Source organism: Erythrolamprus reginae, chromosome 3 (assembly GCF_031021105.1).
Source record: "Erythrolamprus reginae isolate rEryReg1 chromosome 3, rEryReg1.hap1, whole genome shotgun sequence".
NCBI lineage: Eukaryota > Metazoa > Chordata > Lepidosauria > Squamata > Dipsadidae > Erythrolamprus > Erythrolamprus reginae.
Window position 1 is genome coordinate 230,979,596 of NC_091952.1, and position 17,771 is coordinate 230,997,366.

The 17,771-nt window shown below is 36.3% G+C and overlaps 1 protein-coding gene across 29 annotated transcripts in view; it reads left to right on the forward strand.

Annotated features, from left to right (window-relative positions):
- The window catches only part of RIMS2 (regulating synaptic membrane exocytosis 2), a 361,362-nt gene that overhangs the window by 163,055 nt on the left and 180,536 nt on the right, over window positions 1-17,771 (forward strand). For all 29 annotated transcript variants that reach the window (XM_070748179.1, XM_070748182.1, XM_070748173.1 and 26 more), the window contains 5 exons: window positions 488-607; window positions 5,462-5,561; window positions 6,879-7,002; window positions 8,244-8,290; window positions 10,737-10,849. In XM_070748179.1, the coding sequence (XP_070604280.1) occupies window positions 488-607; window positions 5,462-5,561; window positions 6,879-7,002; window positions 8,244-8,290; window positions 10,737-10,849 (504 nt within the window). The remainder of the gene's footprint in view (window positions 1-487; window positions 608-5,461; window positions 5,562-6,878; window positions 7,003-8,243; window positions 8,291-10,736; window positions 10,850-17,771) is intronic.

Sequence of the window (17,771 nt, forward strand, 5' to 3'; positions counted from 1 at the left end):
CTACCTGTAGTAAATAAGAATTAATTGTTCAGATATGGCTAAGAGAAAAGTTAAAATTATTTAAATGAATTTTAGAGACTGAACATGGTGGGATTTATTTTCAAGTAATATGTGGCTTTTTATTTACTTAACATTGTAATTCATTTGTTAAGTTTTCAAGCATTTTTTATATTAGATCCTCCCATGCACGCTCTCTATATTCAGAAATGATGTTCACCATTTTCAGATCCATAATGATAAACTGAATTTGTTTTAAATGTGTAGATATGATGTAGGAAATATTTGGTGTAGTTATTTAGGAAGATGTGAGAAATGACGTCTGATAACCTAATGGAACGATATGTATTCTGATTCCTATTTGCAAAAACAATAAAAGTGTAATCATAGCTATTTCACAGTGCTTAATAGTGCCCAAAAATGTGATGCTGGTATTCATTTTCATAAATTAAATTTTGCTGATTTTTATTTTGTTTAATGTATACTGTAGCATCCTGTAACCTGGCAGCCATCCAAAGATGGAGATGGCTTAATTGGCCGAATTTTGTTAAATAAGCGCCTAAAAGATGGAAGCGTGCCTAGAGATTCAGGAGCCATGCTTGGACTTAAGGTTAGTAGTCAAAAGTTTTCAGTTCAGACGCAAATATTTTTTATTAGAAATAATAATTATTTTTTATATATCTTAATACTGATTTCCATAAAAAGAGATACTACTTACAACCAATTAACAAAAAAAAAAAAAGCTTAATCATAAGAGTCCATTGGAGTTGGGTGGCCAGTAAGTTTGAATAAATATTCTCTAGATGCTTAGTTTTTCTTGTTATAAATTTATTAAGAACTATTAATTAATAGTTAAATTAATTCATTAAAATCAGAGCATATTACAACTCTGTTTTTTGAGTTGCATTGGTAGCCAGTTTTTATTCTGGGTTTATTTATGGTGTTAGTAATGAACTTTAAAGTCCTAAGTGACATAGGGCTGGACTATTTGAGGGATTGATTCTTTCTGGTTACAACTACTCATCCCATAATGTCTGGGAGAAGGGTCATGTTACATGTCTCACCCACAAAGGAATATTATCTGATGGGGCCCAGGAGAAGGGCAGCACCCACATATGGAAAAACATTCTCCATGAGGTTAGATTGGTCCTAACCCTATTGGCCTTCCAAAAGAGCTTGAAGAAATCGATTTGTCATCATCTCTGGGGATCCAGTGATGGTGTACAGTCTGCAAAAGGAAGTACCATTAGTAAAATGCAATTTGTTTTTCTGGACTTTAATAGGTTTTAAGTGCTTTATTGTGTATTAATGTTTTTTGTTTTTAATATTTTGTTCATTTCTTTGTGTTGTGTGAGCTCACATATGTGAGATAGGCAGCAATAAAATTTGAACAAATAAATAAAAATTTAATAACTTCAAATCAAAGCATTATCAATTCAAAATATTTTTGAACCTCAAAACAGTTTAGAAAGAGTATTTGAAAAAATTTGGAGCAAGTTGACAAGAAACGAAAAAGTTGGAATGTAAAGGCAAATAACATTGCATGAATATGTATACACATAACATTGAATGCAGGCCTATACTCACTTAAATTTATGTTAGCTGAGTTCAGCTAGCATACATTTAAGTGAATATAGGTTGCTCAGAAACTTCATCTGATTAGTTATATTTAGTGAGGCTTAATATAGACTAGAAATTTTGCGCAACATTTTCATACATGGCTATATTTAGTATATTTAGTTTACATACCCCAAAGTGTTATACAGAATTATTTACATATACATTACAAATTAAATTTAGATTGTTTTACTTGACAATGTAGTTGGAAGCAATTGGAGAATAAAACTCAATCCCCCAAGATTGAAAAATACAGATGCTACATAAGCTACATAAGTTCATTTTACATAAATTCAACTCCCACTAATAGATTTGAGCCCCATTGAAAGATCATGGCTACAGATGTGTGATAATACTTATCTAAAGAATGAAACATGTTATGTAGTGCTCCCTGATGGTCTCTGTAAGTAAAACTACCAGGCATAGTATACACTGTGTAATAATGAATTCCTCCCCCCTGAGGCTAGGGAAGTCATATCAAACTTAGTAAATAAGAGTAAGTAACAACTTTATTTCTCTGATCTGAGAGCTTAATAAAAAGAGAAAGTGAACTCAATGCATCATTCTGAAGATAATTCTTGCAGTTTAATATTTTGCCTGTATCTGTCACAGTCTTTCTCCCAACTAGCAGATATAGTTATAATTCCTATTAGTTTTTTGAGCAAATATCAGTTAAAAAAAATTGGATGACAGTATACAATTTTGGTGTAATCTGTTCCCCGTTTTGAAGCATTTAGTTGCTTAATATTCTATTCTAATTTGCTGCTTCCTAATCATCATCCACATTTTTGAATAGGCAGATGAAATGATCCAGTTCATTTACATTTTTAAGGGTTATCTGCAGTTTGTTGCCAACTATAATCCAAACAGAACTCCCTTGCCTCCTCAATTATTCATTCAATATTGGTAGTATGATCCTCATTGCTCTTGCCTCTTCTGAATCAAGGTTGTACATCTGTCAGTTCTCTTTCAACTATGGTTGATGTCTATATTGCAAAATCTTGAGGATTAGTTTACTATCGTGTGAAATATAGTCGATTAGCAACCGGAAGATCATTTAGCAAAGTGCTTTTGGATATACACATTTTTCAAACAATACTCGCCTCTCCCTAGCTACTTATAAATTGTCACTTGCACGCTAACCACCTCATTTTGCAAAGTTTAAAACACTTTGTTAGTATTTCATCAATTTATTTTATTTTATTATTTATTTTATTATTTGGATTTGTATGCCGCCCCTCTCCGAAGACTCGGGGCGGCTCACAACAAGTGTAAAACAAATCATAAATAATTCAATTAATTAAAATATTTAAAGATTTAAAAAACCCCATATACTAACAGACACACACACAGGCATACCATGTATAAATTAAATGTGCCCAGGGGGAGATGTTTAGTTCCCCCATGCCTGACGGCAAAGGTGGGTTTTGAGGAGTTTACGGAAGGCAGGAAGAGTAGGGGCAGTTCTGATCTCCGGGGGGAGTTGGTTCCAGAGAGTCGGTGCCGCCACAGAGAAGGCTCTCCCCCTGGGGCCCGCCAACCGACATTGTTTAGTTGACGGGACCCGGAGGAGGCCCACTCTGTGGGACCTAATCGGTCGCTGGGATTCGTGCGGCAGAAGGCGGTCTCGGAGATATTCTGGTCCGATGCCATGAAGGGCTTTAAAGGTCACAACCAACACTTTGAATTGTGACCGGAAACTGATTGGCAGCCAATGCAGACTGCGGAGTGATGGTGAAACATGGGCATACCTGGGTAAGCCCATGACTGCTCTCGCAGCTGCATTCTGCACGATCTGAAGTTTCCGAACACTTTTCAAAGGTAGCCCCATGTAGAGAGCATTACAGTAGTCGAACCTCGAGGTGATGAGGGCATGAGTGACTGTGAGCAATGAGTCCCAGTCCAGATAGGGCCGCAACTGGTGCACTAAGCGAACCTGGGCAAACGCCCCCCTCGCCACAGCTGAGAGATGGTTTTCTAACATGAGCTGTTCCTACAGCTTTGTAGTTTGCAATATTTCCTAGGACCCATTTAATTCCACTTTCCAGAAAATTCTTCAGTGGTACATATAAATTGATTTAGAGAAATTTTTTCTATAGTTCTTCAATATATTCATACTATCTCTTGAGCATTTATTATTTCTCCAGTAGATCTTTGTCTCTCTATGTGTAAATCATATTTCTCATGTTTGCACTGTGCAAGGTGCTTCCCCACAACTATAATTTAAACATTAAACGCTAAAAGTTTTAAAAGAAACTTAATTTTTTTAAAAATGCACTAGGATAGTGAGGGTTAACCTTTTCGGCACCGAGTGCCAAAATTGGAACATGTGCGTGTGCCTATACCCACACACACGCACACACACACACACACACCAGAACCCGGAAGATATCTAGCATGCATGTGGTGGCCAGCTGCTCTTTCAGATTCCATCGTGCATATGTGCACCAGGTAACTACTCTCTTCTAAGTTCTGGTGTTGGCCAGTGCGCATGCGTGTGACAGAACCCGGGAGAGCAGATGGTGACGGCATGCGTGTTCACAGAGAGGGCTCTGAATGCCACCCCTGGCGTGTGTGCCATAGGTTCGCTATCACGGCACTAGGATTCCATTACACACTTTTAAATATAGTTTGGAATGAATTACAGGGTTACAAACAGAATTGTTTAATGAAATTATACATAGATTCCTGAGCATTTATACCATGTTTCCCTGAAAATAAGACACTGTCTTATATTAATTTTTGCTCCAAAAGTGCTACGTCTTATTTTCGGGGGGTGCCTTATATTTCTCAAATAAGACAAATTCACAGGCAGAAAAGCTGACACCCCCCCAAAGAAAGTGTACTGTACGGTATACTGATTATGGTACGGTACCTGTCAGTATGGCACCCACACACACAAACGAGGGCACTTATATGATACAACAGTATACTCCCGCTATTGCAGCTTCTGGCCACCAGAGGAACTACAGTCTATGCACTGTAGTGGAGACTGTAACGGTGGTGAGACAGCAGCAGACCATGTCTGCTGTACTGGATGGTACAAAGCAATGGAAGGGGCCAGCAGGGGACGCCACATTATTACGGTACCGCTATGAACAGCTTTGAATGGTACTGTATGTATTTCCACCGTACTGTATGTAAACTTGACTACGCCTTATTTTCGGCGGGTGCCTTATATTAGCAAATTCTGCAAAACCTCTGACATGCCTTACTTTCGGGGTATGTCTTATTTTCGGGGAAACAGGGTATATACACATGCAAAAAAAATGTTTTCAGTTTGTGGACATGATAAATTTTCTCTCATTATAATGGAGGACCTGGATACCACTTGCAACCATTTGAAGTTATAGTGGCACTGAAAAAATTGACTTCTGACTGAGCGTCACACTTACGACTGCATTCCCTGCCATATCATCCAAATTTCCGCACTTGGCAATTGGCGTGTATTACAATGGTTACAATATCCTGGGGTCATGTGATTGCCATTGCAGTCGCTAAATAAGGCAGCTGATAAGTGAGGGTTATCTGTATGTTCAATTTTTGTGTGTCAAAATATTATATAAACTATAGTGAACCAATTTGTGGTAGCTCATATTTATATGTTTTGTAGATACATAGAGCTTCTATATATGAAATTTGTCATTACTGGTAACCTGATCGAACTAACAGCTAAAAACATTCCTGAAAAATACCCCTAAGAAAATATTGACCTATTTTTATGCCTTATCAATTAATTCTAATATACCGTATTTGATGTAAGTTTGGGTACCAAATTAAAACTGATTTGAGGAAAAATGATCTTTATGAACCTTTAAAATATAATTTTAATCATATGTTTAAACAGGTGGTTGGAGGAAAGATGACTGAATCAGGTCGACTATGTGCATTTATCACCAAAGTAAAAAAAGGAAGTTTAGCTGATACAGTTGGACATCTTAGGCCAGGTATGAGAACTGTTCTATAAGTGAGAAAGGATAGTTCTGGTTTAATGTATGTAAGCAATATTGAGATACACGACTGTATTATTAAAAATATTTAATATTTTTATAATATATAATATAATAACAGTATATTTATTACTTTGTTGTAAAATTTGAGATTATTTATTCTTAGCGTTTTTTCTGCATGTATATTTTTATAATGATAAATACAATTATGGCAGATAAATAAGAAACCAATTATAATGATGACAAGATATGACACTCCATATTTGTTATTTGGTTGAACATAATAAAATGCAAATTGGAAAATATTTCTCAGGACATTTTAATATTTGGTCATATTCAGAAACTTTTTCAAGTAACTTCATCCCAGATAGCTTACAGTTTAAAGCTAAAACTCAATATTTTGAATTGAATATAGTAGTTAAATAGACACTGGCAGTCTATTTAATTTAAAAGAATTAGAATTAAAATTGCCATTTAAATTACACGAGGGAAGAGAAAATATTTTAGTTAGTAAAAAGAAAACTTATTTCTCTGTTTTTTATAGAATCATGTGTTCTTGGTGTCTGAGGGAACATTCGTAGTGAGATAGATTTGTTTTTAAAGGCTAAGCATTTTTAATGAAGTCCCATTGAAAATAAAGAACATTTGCTATGTATAATATGGTTGAAATCACTTGTATTATATCAGGGTTCCTTGAATTTTCCTGTGATAATGAATGATAGATAACTTATTTCATAGATCCCCATCTTTTTGATTATTTGCCATCAATTTGATTGATTCTTAATGATCACGTGAAAATCGATTTTCTTCGCAACTTAGTTCTTCAGATTTTCAAACATCCACCATCAATGCAATTTTTGCTGTTTTTTCCATCTTTTTACTGAAGACTTATTTTATTTTATTATTTTATTTTATTTTATTTGTAGCTTATAGCTTCATCCTCAACTTAAAGGGGTCACTTGTTGCAAGTGCTATTTAAAATTAACATCAAGCATAAAGTTTGTGGAAGTCATTGACTTACTTTAAATATTTTTATTATTCATTTTGTATTTAGTTATAGTGTTGTATATTAAAAGATAAGTATTGCAATGTGAAATAATGTTGTACATACTTTATTTTAAGGACTAATATTCTTTTAATGGATATATTTTCTATTTAAGTATAAAGGTATTCTTTATTATTGAACAAAACTCACATATAGCCTTAAAAAAATCAAACTTAAGCAAATTATAATGATCAAATTACATTAATACTGATAAGCGTTCAGAGATCTAGGTTTCTTCAGTAAACAGATTATGATGGTTATACCTTTAGGTGATGAAGTATTAGAATGGAATGGAAGGCTTTTGCAAGGAGCCACTTTTGAAGAAGTATATAACATCATTCTTGAATCCAAACCAGAGCCACAAGTAGAACTTGTAGTTTCAAGGCCAATTGGGTGAGTTATATTATAGAATGCTTCTTTAATTATTTAAATTTTTAAATACTCATTAATATTCAAGCTGAGTTTATATCATACAAAAACAAAAAGATTAGACAAGGTTTAGTGTTCTGTAACCAATTAACATTCATCCTTATTTTACTTCCTTTTAATACTCAAGTGTCTTGATTACTGCAATGATTATTAGTATATGTTAAATGTAAAATCCTTATGTAATGTTTCAATTTTTTAGCTTTTTACGACAATGAAGATTACCCATATATACAGTGGTACCTCATCATACGAACTTAATTGGTTCCAGGATGAGGTTCGTAAGGTGAAAAGTTTGTAAGATGAAACAATGTTTCCCATAGGAATCAATGTAAAAGCAAATAATGCGTGCAAATCCTTCAGGAAAATCCCAAACTTTAGAAGGGAGGCGAACAGAGGGCAGGGAGGAGCAGCTAAAGGGGGCGAATGGAAGAAGCAAGGCTAGGCTAAAGGGTGAGTGGGAAGGAAAAAAGGCAAGGGGGGCGCCCCTCCCTTTTCTTTCTTCAAAAGACACCGTTTCAGTTCCTTTGCAAGCACGTTGTTCTCTGCAAAAATTTTCCTCCCCCAAGCTGCCCCTCCCTCCTCCCTTTTCTTTCTTCAAAAGACACCGTTTCAGTTCCTTTGCAAGCACCTTGTTCTCTGCAAAATTTTTCCTCCCCCAAGCTGCCCCTCCCTCCTCCCTTTTCTTTCTTAAAAAGACACCCTTTCAGTTCCTTTGCAAGCACCTTGTTCTCTGCAAAATGTTTCCTACTCCAAGCAGCCCCTCCCTTTTCTTTCTTCAAAAAAGGAGAAAAAACGAAACCCCTTCATCCCAGCAGTAGCTGCTTGGGTTCGTAAGGTGAAAATAGTTTGGAAGAAGAGGCAAAAAAATCTTAAAACACCGAGTTCGTATCTTGAAAAGTTCGTTAGAAGAGGCGTTCGTAAGATGAGGTACCACTGTATTTCTATATTGCATTTTATACAACTAAAATGAAGACAACAAAATATTTGTCAAGGTTTCAAGTAATATATCCTATTCAATAAGAACTCCGAGGCTTGACAATACTGTTTCCAATTTGAGTTTGATATTCATAAACTTATTTTGAATAAATATATTTTTGGACTTTCAAGTGTTTTATTATGTTTCCCTTATTTTCATTTTTATTATACACTAGCTGACTATAATGGCTAGATACAATATGATTATATTTTGTTCTTCATAATTGCAGGGATATTCCCAGAATACCTGACAGTACGCATGCACAGTTGGAGTCCAGTAAGTTTAGCTACTTCTCTATTTCTACATATATATCTTTGTTATGCTTCACTCTTTCTTTAATAACTGTTTTGTCAGAAGTCAGTAAATGCAATGTTAATGTGTTCTTACTATTCTTTACTCAAAAATGCATTATCGGTAAATTACTCAAAAATACATTATCGGTAAATTAGAATTAAGGTTGTTCCTATCTTTTAAGTTTTTTAAATCTCTTTTGTTTACTGCAATCATTAAATAAAATGTACATTTGATGATAGAGAGTTTAAAATAAGAATGTTGTTACTGTTGAAAAATGTCTCTGTCATTCAGATATGACAGTTCTATTTATTTTTGAATGGGAAAATAAACCCTACTGAGTTTAATGGGCTTAGTCTCAAGTAAATCTATAGAAGATTGCAGATAAAGTGGTATACGATTTAACTTTGTCCCATTGCCTGCTGTTCAGTAGGATATACCAAAGGAAGCAACAGTTTCAATATAAAATGCTTGCAAAATAACCACACAGCTTTTGCCTTATATTGACTGTGAACTTGATTAAATTTCCATGTATTTTTATAGCTTTAGGAAAATTCAAACATTAAACATATTACACAATGGTCAGCATTTTACTAGCACAGCATGAAAAAAACTGCAATATACTTTCTGGAAAAAGAAAAATATCCATGTTTATAATTTGTTTTTCTAATTGTAAAATGTTACTGAAATTTATTTAAACCCTGGAGTAATTTGAGAAGCAAATCAATTCCTCTGAGGAGTCAAATATAGCCAGACATTGTAAATTGCAGAATTTTATTTATTTATTTATTTATTCGATTTTTATGCCGCCCTTCTCCTTAGACTCAGGGCGGCTTACAACATGTTAGCAATAGCACTTTTTAACAGAGCTAGGCTATTGCCCCCACAATCCGGGTCCTCATTTTACCCACCTCGGAAGGATGGAAGGCTGAGTCAACCTTGAGCTGGTGATGAGATTTGAACCGCTGACCTTCAGATCTACAGTCAGCTTCAGTGGCCTGCAGTACAGCACTCTACCTGCTGCGCCACCCCAGCTTTTAGTCTTTAGACTGTCAAGGTTTATAATATCTATAATTTATTAATTTTAATTATCATTCCACATTTGTTCAGCTTTAACTGCATTGCTTTTATTTGCTTAATGTTCTACCATATTTAATAAATTTCTGGTATATAATATATACCATATTTTTCGGAGTATAAGACGCATCTTAGTTTTTGAGGAGGAAAAAAGGGAAAAGAATCTGCTCACCAGATATTCATCTGGCTAGTATCTTTAGTCTGGTCAGCTTCAGCACATTATTTTATCCCCTGGTTAGGACTTTAAAAAAAACCTTATTTGGAGAGAGTAACAATTAAAGAGTTTGCAAGCCAGTAAGAGCTGGGAACACTGTTAGCACCTGATTAGGCCTGGAAAGAAACTTATTTGGAACAAGTTAGACCAATGAAAAAAACCCTTAGGGCTTGGAAAACATTCTTTGCAGAGAGTAACAATGAAAGAGCCTGCAGGGTAAGAGCTGGGAAGATAGTTAGCACCTAGCTAGGGCTAGAAAAAAAACTTTGAAAAAAGATACATTCAGAGTATAAGACTCATTTTAAGCCCCTTTTAGAGAGGAAAAAGATGGGTCTGTCTGGGTCACTCCAGAAGCCAATACCAACCCAAAAAGAGAAGCCAGACACACTGGTAAAAGGCAAAGGCAGTTTTATAAAATTCAAGAAAAACACAGGTAACAGAAAATGTCCTTACAAACAGGAAAATGCTGTATCTTCAGATATATCCACGAAGGCCAAAAGTCCATGCAGCAATACAGAATTCTTGCTGCCAAGCCAAGGCTGTAGATAGCAGATCTACACCTCCCACGGATCTTCCAAAGCTGCTGGGCCACAAGCCAGGAACAGAGACGCCGAGAAACAAGACAGGATAACGCACGCCAAACTGATAACACTCCACATGGCTTCAAGGGCTTGCCTGCCTTTTAAACCCTGCTGATGAGGACCACACTCAAACCCAGCTGTTTCTAATTCAGTGGTGATAATATTTCTTTAACTGCTCCTTTCGTTGCTCTGAACGTCTCTGTCTCATGTCAATGACAGCTTGTGCGTCATCACCTAATGACTCCAAGCTACTGGCTGGGGAGAGCCCCCCCCGGGGCTCTCATGCTGTTCTCCTTCATCCCATTCCGGATTTTCCTCTCCCCCGTCCGACTGTTCATCCCCCTCCTCTGCGCTGTCATCCTCCTCCGGGCATGGAGCCAGCAGAGACACAGCCGGTCCCTGAGCAGCCTCAGGCTGAACCACAACAGGGTCTTATACTCCAAAAAATATGGTATATATACATTTTATAGTATGCTTGTCAATGTTTGAATGCTGTTTATTTTACACACAGAATTATGTATCTTGTAATTTAATGAATGAAAATGAATTATACTTTCAGGTTCTAGTTCATTTGAATCTCAGAAAATGGATCGCCCTTCCATATCAGTCACTTCTCCCATGAGTCCTGGCATGTTGAGAGATGTTCCACAGTTTTTATCTGGACAACTTTCAGTATGTAAACAATTGTTGAGTGTAGTAATACTTGTTTTTTTATCAATAATTTTTTTCTTAAGTGATAATGTAAAATATGCACTAAAATGGTTTTACCTTGATTTCTTTTTTTCATTCAGTTTTTTTCTAAACATGAAGTAGTCTATAGCCGTTTTGCACTGTATTTGGAGTATGTATATGTTAATACTAAATTCATTGAATTTTATATGTAACAGAATTGTATCTACATACACCAACTATGAACCAACATTCAAAGGGAATACAATCCTCTACTGATAGAATTAGATAATATGTACAGTAAATGGGGTTCTTTTTAAACTTTTAAAAAATATTTTAAATTTATTTGGATTTGTTACGATTTGTTATATTTTGCTGTGAGCCGCCCCGAGTCCGTGGAGAGGGGCGGCATACAAATCTAAATAATAAACAAACAAACAAACAAACAAACAAACAAACAAACAAACAAACAAACAAACAAACAGTAATTTAAGCCACCCACACAACTTTCTTAGCAGATAGTTATGTCAGGGACTGGTAGCCTTTTTTCAAGGTAATACCAGGTAACGTATACTTGGTCTTTGATTGAAGTACCAGAAGATGCTTTCCAAAAAGTAGGCATGTCTTGATCAACAATAATGTAATCTAATTATTAAATTAAATTAAATTAAATTAATATGTTTACTCTCTATACAGTTAATCATTACTCTTTTCTAAAATATAAAATATTAAAATAAAATAAATTTTTTCTAGGGGTTCTAAGGGTCTTAGTTTGTTTCGAGGCTGTTTTGGTTATTTCTCTACCAGCTCTTATTTCTTCTGTTTCTTTATTTTGAAATAATAATAGTGCTTCCATTGTATAACATATCCAGACAGTAGAACAGTTTTCAACGTTCTTTTTAAAGTGTAACAAACTTTGTACATGTTTACAAAGGTATGCACTCCCATATGTGTGCATTCCCAGCATCATTGGTGCATGTGCACCAAAATCTCATGAGAAGACGCAAGCGAGCGAGAGATTTCAGTGATTTTTTGTTTCTACGCAAACACGGAAGCAAAAAATTGCCAAAATCTCGCACATGTGCGTGCGCGTCCTCTAGCAAGATTTTGCTTCTGCGCATTTTCAGGAAGCAATAAATACAAAAAATTAAAGAAAAAAGATGGCGGCGCCCGAAGGACTGGCACTGAGGGGTCATGTGCAAATTGCGCAATCTGGCGGCCACTACTGGTGCACAGTCGCATACCGCACTGGTAGCCACCAATCCCTGGAGTGAATAGTGTGTACTTGTACAATGACTTTTCCACAACATTAAATTCATTATAATATTTTGCAAAGGAATATACAGCAAACGTATAAAAGAGATTAAATTTTTACCCATTTCATTATTAAATCTTAGGTGGCTAACTATTTAAGTCTGGGGTGAAAATATGCCAACAGATGCCATATTTCTTTTGCTGATTATAGTATTCATACAAAATTACTACCTTCATTTTTATTCTTTGAAAGCTCTTTGAAAGGCTATTCTATTTTGATAAGACATAAACAGAGAACATTTGAATTGATGAGTAGAATTTATGATACCATGACTGGTGGCATGATACAATTATCTAAGTGCATCATATTTTTTGAGTTAGTTTAAATTCAATCTAGTTTTCTGAGCTAACACACTGAAATGTAAATTACTTTGCAGCATACTTACGCTGGGATGAAATAATTTCTAATCTAGTAGTGTTCTGTGAACATACAGTATCTATTTTTGTTGAAAACTGTGCTTTTGAATTAGATTTTGATTTCTTTGAAACTATTCGACAATAATATATGTATTTTTGATCCAAAATGATGCATTGTATTTATTTATTATAACTCTGCTCCCAGAATACTTAATGTAAGATCCCAATATTGCAAAGCATCTTATATCAATGCTCATTAATAAACACTAATAATGACTATTAATAATAAGAAAAGAAAGCACAAAGATGTGGTCTTTCTTCCCCGGGCATTATTGGTGCAAGGCTACTGAAGGTTGATCTAATCTTAGAGAAAGAAAAGAGAGATAATGAAGTTAATGATGGTTCCTGCTGACTTCCCCAAATTTTATCTTGGATAAGTAAGAGATTATGTGGCCATAAAAATATACAGGTAATCCTCAATTTACAACCAAAATTTATGTTGTTAAATGAGACATTTGTTAAATGAGTTTTGTCTCATTTTATGAGCTTTCTTGCCTCAATTGTTAAGTGAATGATAAGTTGATAAGATAGTAACCTGTTTGTTAAGCGAACCTGTCTTCCTCATTGACTTTGCTTGTCAGAAGGACACAAATGATGATCACATAATCTTGGGACATAGCAATGGTCATAAAAATGAACCAGTTGCCAAGTCTCTGAATTTTGATAACATGATCATGGGGATGCTGGAAAGGTTGTAACCATGAAAAAATGGTCACTTTTTTTCATTTCCCTTGTAACTTTGAATGGTTACTAAATGAACTGTTGTAAGTTGAGGAGTACTTGTGAATTCACCAAAAATTAATGTCAACATTATGAGATGTTATTTAGTTTTATGTATTTCATATGCACATTCCATATATTAACATATTCACCTGTATTATTTGACATATACTTAAAGCTTTTTATAATTCAGGAGACTTGTTTTTACATTATGAGTTCATTATGATGCTGGATAACATTTTTTTTCTTGACTGGGAATGGAGAAAAGATGTAGAACTTAGAACAGTTGCAGTATTATGTACAATATTTTCCTTTTTGGCAGATGTTCATGTAATAAATATTAAATATTAATGTCTTGGGCAGCAAATAGTACATACAAAAACCTTAATCAATTAAAATACTACAGTACATATGGCACTACATAACTTACTGTGTTGGTTTCCCATGTAACTGCCTTTACTCTGGAGGATGCTTTATTCCTCCGTAATTACTAAATGGGAGGGGGGGTTTGCTTGGCTATTTGAATATGCCTTATTGACCCATGTTGACAGTTCATCATGTTTTCCTACTGACACAATTGTAATCCAATCTATGAGCAACAACAACCCAGAATAAGTGCACCATCAAATTCATAAATTAATAAGAGAGACATATATATTTATCAAGGAGATACATAGATTTTAGAGGGGCCTATGACAGCTGGCTACAGCCAGCTTGCCATGGCCAGTTCACCGCAGCCAACTAGCTGAGTGACAATATACCATGGAACAAGTGTTACACTAATATCGAAGAAATAGTGGAATACATTCATGAAAGAAAGGATGCCAAAAGTGTAACAAAATAAAATGTGAATAGTGTTGGGCGAACCGAACCTGCAAAGAACTTTGCAGTGTTTGGCATGCCGAATCTGAACCCGAACTTTTTAAAAAAGCCACCCGGGAGGAGAGTGGGGGGATTCCCCATCGTGGACTCCTTCCTGGCCGGCCGAAACGGGGAGGAAGGAGTCTCCGTGATGTCAAAGCCCTGCCCCCGGAATCCCTTCGTGGGATTTCCCACTTCCTTTTGCTTGCAGCACCAATTTTTGCTTGCAGCACCAATCCTTTTGCTTTCAGCACCCAAACCCAAACCCAAACTTTTGCTTGCAGCACGCCACTGCGGCATCCTTTTCTGTAAAAATAAAAGGAAGCAAAAGGAGGTGGGGAATTCCCCACCTCCTTGTTTATTTTTACAGAAAAGGACAGCGCAGTGGCTTGCTGCAAGCAAAAGTTTGGGTTTGGGTTTGGGTTTGGGTTTGGGTTTGGCGAACTCGCCCGAACTTCACTGCAAAGTTCGGGTGAGTTCGCCAAACCTGAATTTCATTGGGTTCGCCCAACACTAAATGTGAATGACAAAAATTAAAATATTTTAAAAATTGTTCTTAATAATTAAATTGAATTACTGAATTGTTCCACAGCAAGTTGGCCACGGCGAGTTGGCTGTAGCAAGTTATCACATTCAGACTTTAGAGTGAAGTTCTAGGCCCCCCGTTATTCTAGGGAAAATATATTTGGCAAGTGTTGATCATTATAACATTTTAGCTATCTTGAAATTTCCCATTCAAATGAAGCTCAGTTTATCCATGCAGTATGCGAAGACTTTATAGCCAAGGTACTTTCTCAGCTTCCTTAAGCCTTATTTTGAAGAAAGGTTGACTTCCTAGAATCCATTTAAACTTCCCATTTAGTCTACATCTACTAGAACTTGCAATTCAAAAATGAATTCAAAAATATTGATTTATGTTTAGAGACAATATTTAACTTTGCCAACAGTTAAAAAGATACTGAAGCTTGGTCGTATCTTTTTAACTTTTGGCATCATTAGTTTTTGGAGACTGTTTTAAAATGACCTTTAAATTATTGGCAAGCTTCGCTTCCTATGAATCTTATTGGAGAACCTTTGCCATTACACTTTGAAAGTAGCAATATTCTTAAGAAGAATATCTGGGACATTGATCTTCAAATCAATTTAGGCCTGGTTTCCAGCCCTTCAGCTGATGGGTTTTCCCCCCCAAATGAATATATGCCAGCTTCCAATCTCTTATCATCAATATTCTGAAATTTTGCTGGGCTTTCAGTTTGGCCAGACTGGACACATTGCTTCCTGCTGATGGAGCATTAGAAAAATATTATCAGCTATTATCAGCAACAGCTCAGTATGGGCAGTCCTTGGCTAATGAATACTCATTCAGCAATTGTTTGAAATCACAATTGTAATGAATGAGGGGTATTTATAACCCGTTCAAAAAGTTCTGGCTTTCCGAGCACCCCTGTGATTGCGATCTGAGAGCTTAGCAACTGACGTGCGGGATCTCACGGTTAAATAATTGTTTGCAAATTTCCCTGCCAACTTCCCACCAGCAAAGTCAATGATCTCATTCATTCTAATAATTGTCCCCAAATCCAGTCTGGTCGTGTTCCTGTTGCACCATACTGACCAATTGGCCGCTCCAAGACTTCGGAGAGGGGCGGCATACAAATCTAATAAATTATTATTATTATTAATTGGACACCTTTCCTCACATGGCATGTAGCCACTTGCCTGCGTACTTGTGAGACGGCTGGAACTTCTAACTTCCTGCCAGCTTCTCCTCCTTCCTCCACAGCAGAAAATTGTGTGGAGGTTCTTGCTTAATGATGGCAGCAGGGATGACCGCGATTACTGTTGCTAAGTGGTGCAATCATGTGACACCACACTTTTGGACCGCCTAAGTTAGCCGTGGAATTTACAATTATCCCAGTTATCATCATTGCCAGTGGAATCTTTGGCTCGTAGGTTCTTTTATTATTCTGCTATATAAGAAATTTCCGACGGCTTTTATCTATCTTATCCTGAAGATATTTCCTGACACAGCCTGAGTTCTATTTGCTATTTCTCTTGTTTTCCCATTAGTTGGATATATTCTCCCAGATTGCCCAATTGTACCATCTCTCCCACCTTGTGTTTGAAAAATTGTATTGATCCCTTATTCATACACACAAATATATATTCCATTTCTAATTGTTTGTATTTGACTGCTGATTTTACGGCTGCGGTAAAGGTTTGATTTGCTTTAATTTGCTTTGATCTGATTTGATGCCTGCTTTCCTCTGCTCATCATCATGCATTCCCTGCTCCCCTTGAGGATCTGGGATTTGCAATTTCTCTTAATTTGACTGAAAGCTTCTTAGAGAGATACAACTCGTGGATTGAAAACCAATGCCTTGCTTTCCCTTTATTTCATTCCCTTTTCATACCTTCAAGCCTCTACCTATACTTCTAAGTCTCCTTTCTTTCATGCTATGACTGTTACATATTATTGCCAGGACACTGAATATCTCGGCTTCCGTTATCCTGGGGCTACATTTGCTCCTTGAAATGAAAAAGAAAAAGAAACTGTTGAGAAGAGAGAAGCCATAGAACAGTGATGGCAAACCTACAGCACAGGTGCTACAGGTGGCACGCAGAGCCATATCTGCTGGCATGTGAGCTGTTGCCCTAGCTCAGCTCCAACATGTATGGCCAGCTGATTTTTGGCTCGCACAGAGGCTCTGGGAGGACGCCTTTGGCTTCCAGAGATCCTCCAGGGGGATGGGGTGTGCGTTTTTACTGTCCCCGGCTCAAGGGAAGCCTTTGGAGCCTGGGGAGAACTAAACACGAGCCTACTGGGCTCACCAGAAGTTGGGAAACAGGCCATTTCTGGCCTCCAGAAGGCCTCTGGGAGGCAGGGGAAGCTGTTTTTGCCCTCCCCAAGGATTGAATTATGAGTGTGGGTACTTGTGCATGCGTGATAGCATGCGCCCATGCTCTTTCAGTACCCGAGGAAAAAAAGGTTCGCCATCACTACCATAGAATATGCAGAGACTTTCCCAGTGTCACTTTTGAAACTTGACAATAATCTGAAAAGCAGCTTTTTCTAAAATAGTCTTGAACATTAAAATAAATTGACAATGGTATAAATACAGTACATGTCTAATGGATAAGTAAATAGGTCCCATAGGGGTGTAATGGAAGCCATAGATGTCCTTCCTGACATGACATCATTGGAATAATGAGACGAATTACATAATTTGTATAAGGAACATCACCTATATGAAATCTGACTTGCATATGTGTGTGATGACCTAATGGCAGGTACAGCATCCTCTTGTGGCTGTCCAATTATACATTACTTTGAGCTATATAAATAATTCCTTTCCTTACCTTTCCCAAGAAAAATTATAAGGAAGTATGTAAACAAATGGGAGAGAAATATATACAGTAATATAGAAATTACCGCAAACACGATTAAAATACTTCCTGAAATATGATTAGGGTAACAATTTATTAGTTTTTCCATCTTCCTAATGAGAAGGTACAAGCGTATAAAGATGATCTTTTAATAATCTAGAGATCATTGAAGTGAGCTAATGAAATGTATTTTTACAGTCTAAGCACTGACTCAGTATAATAAATAAAT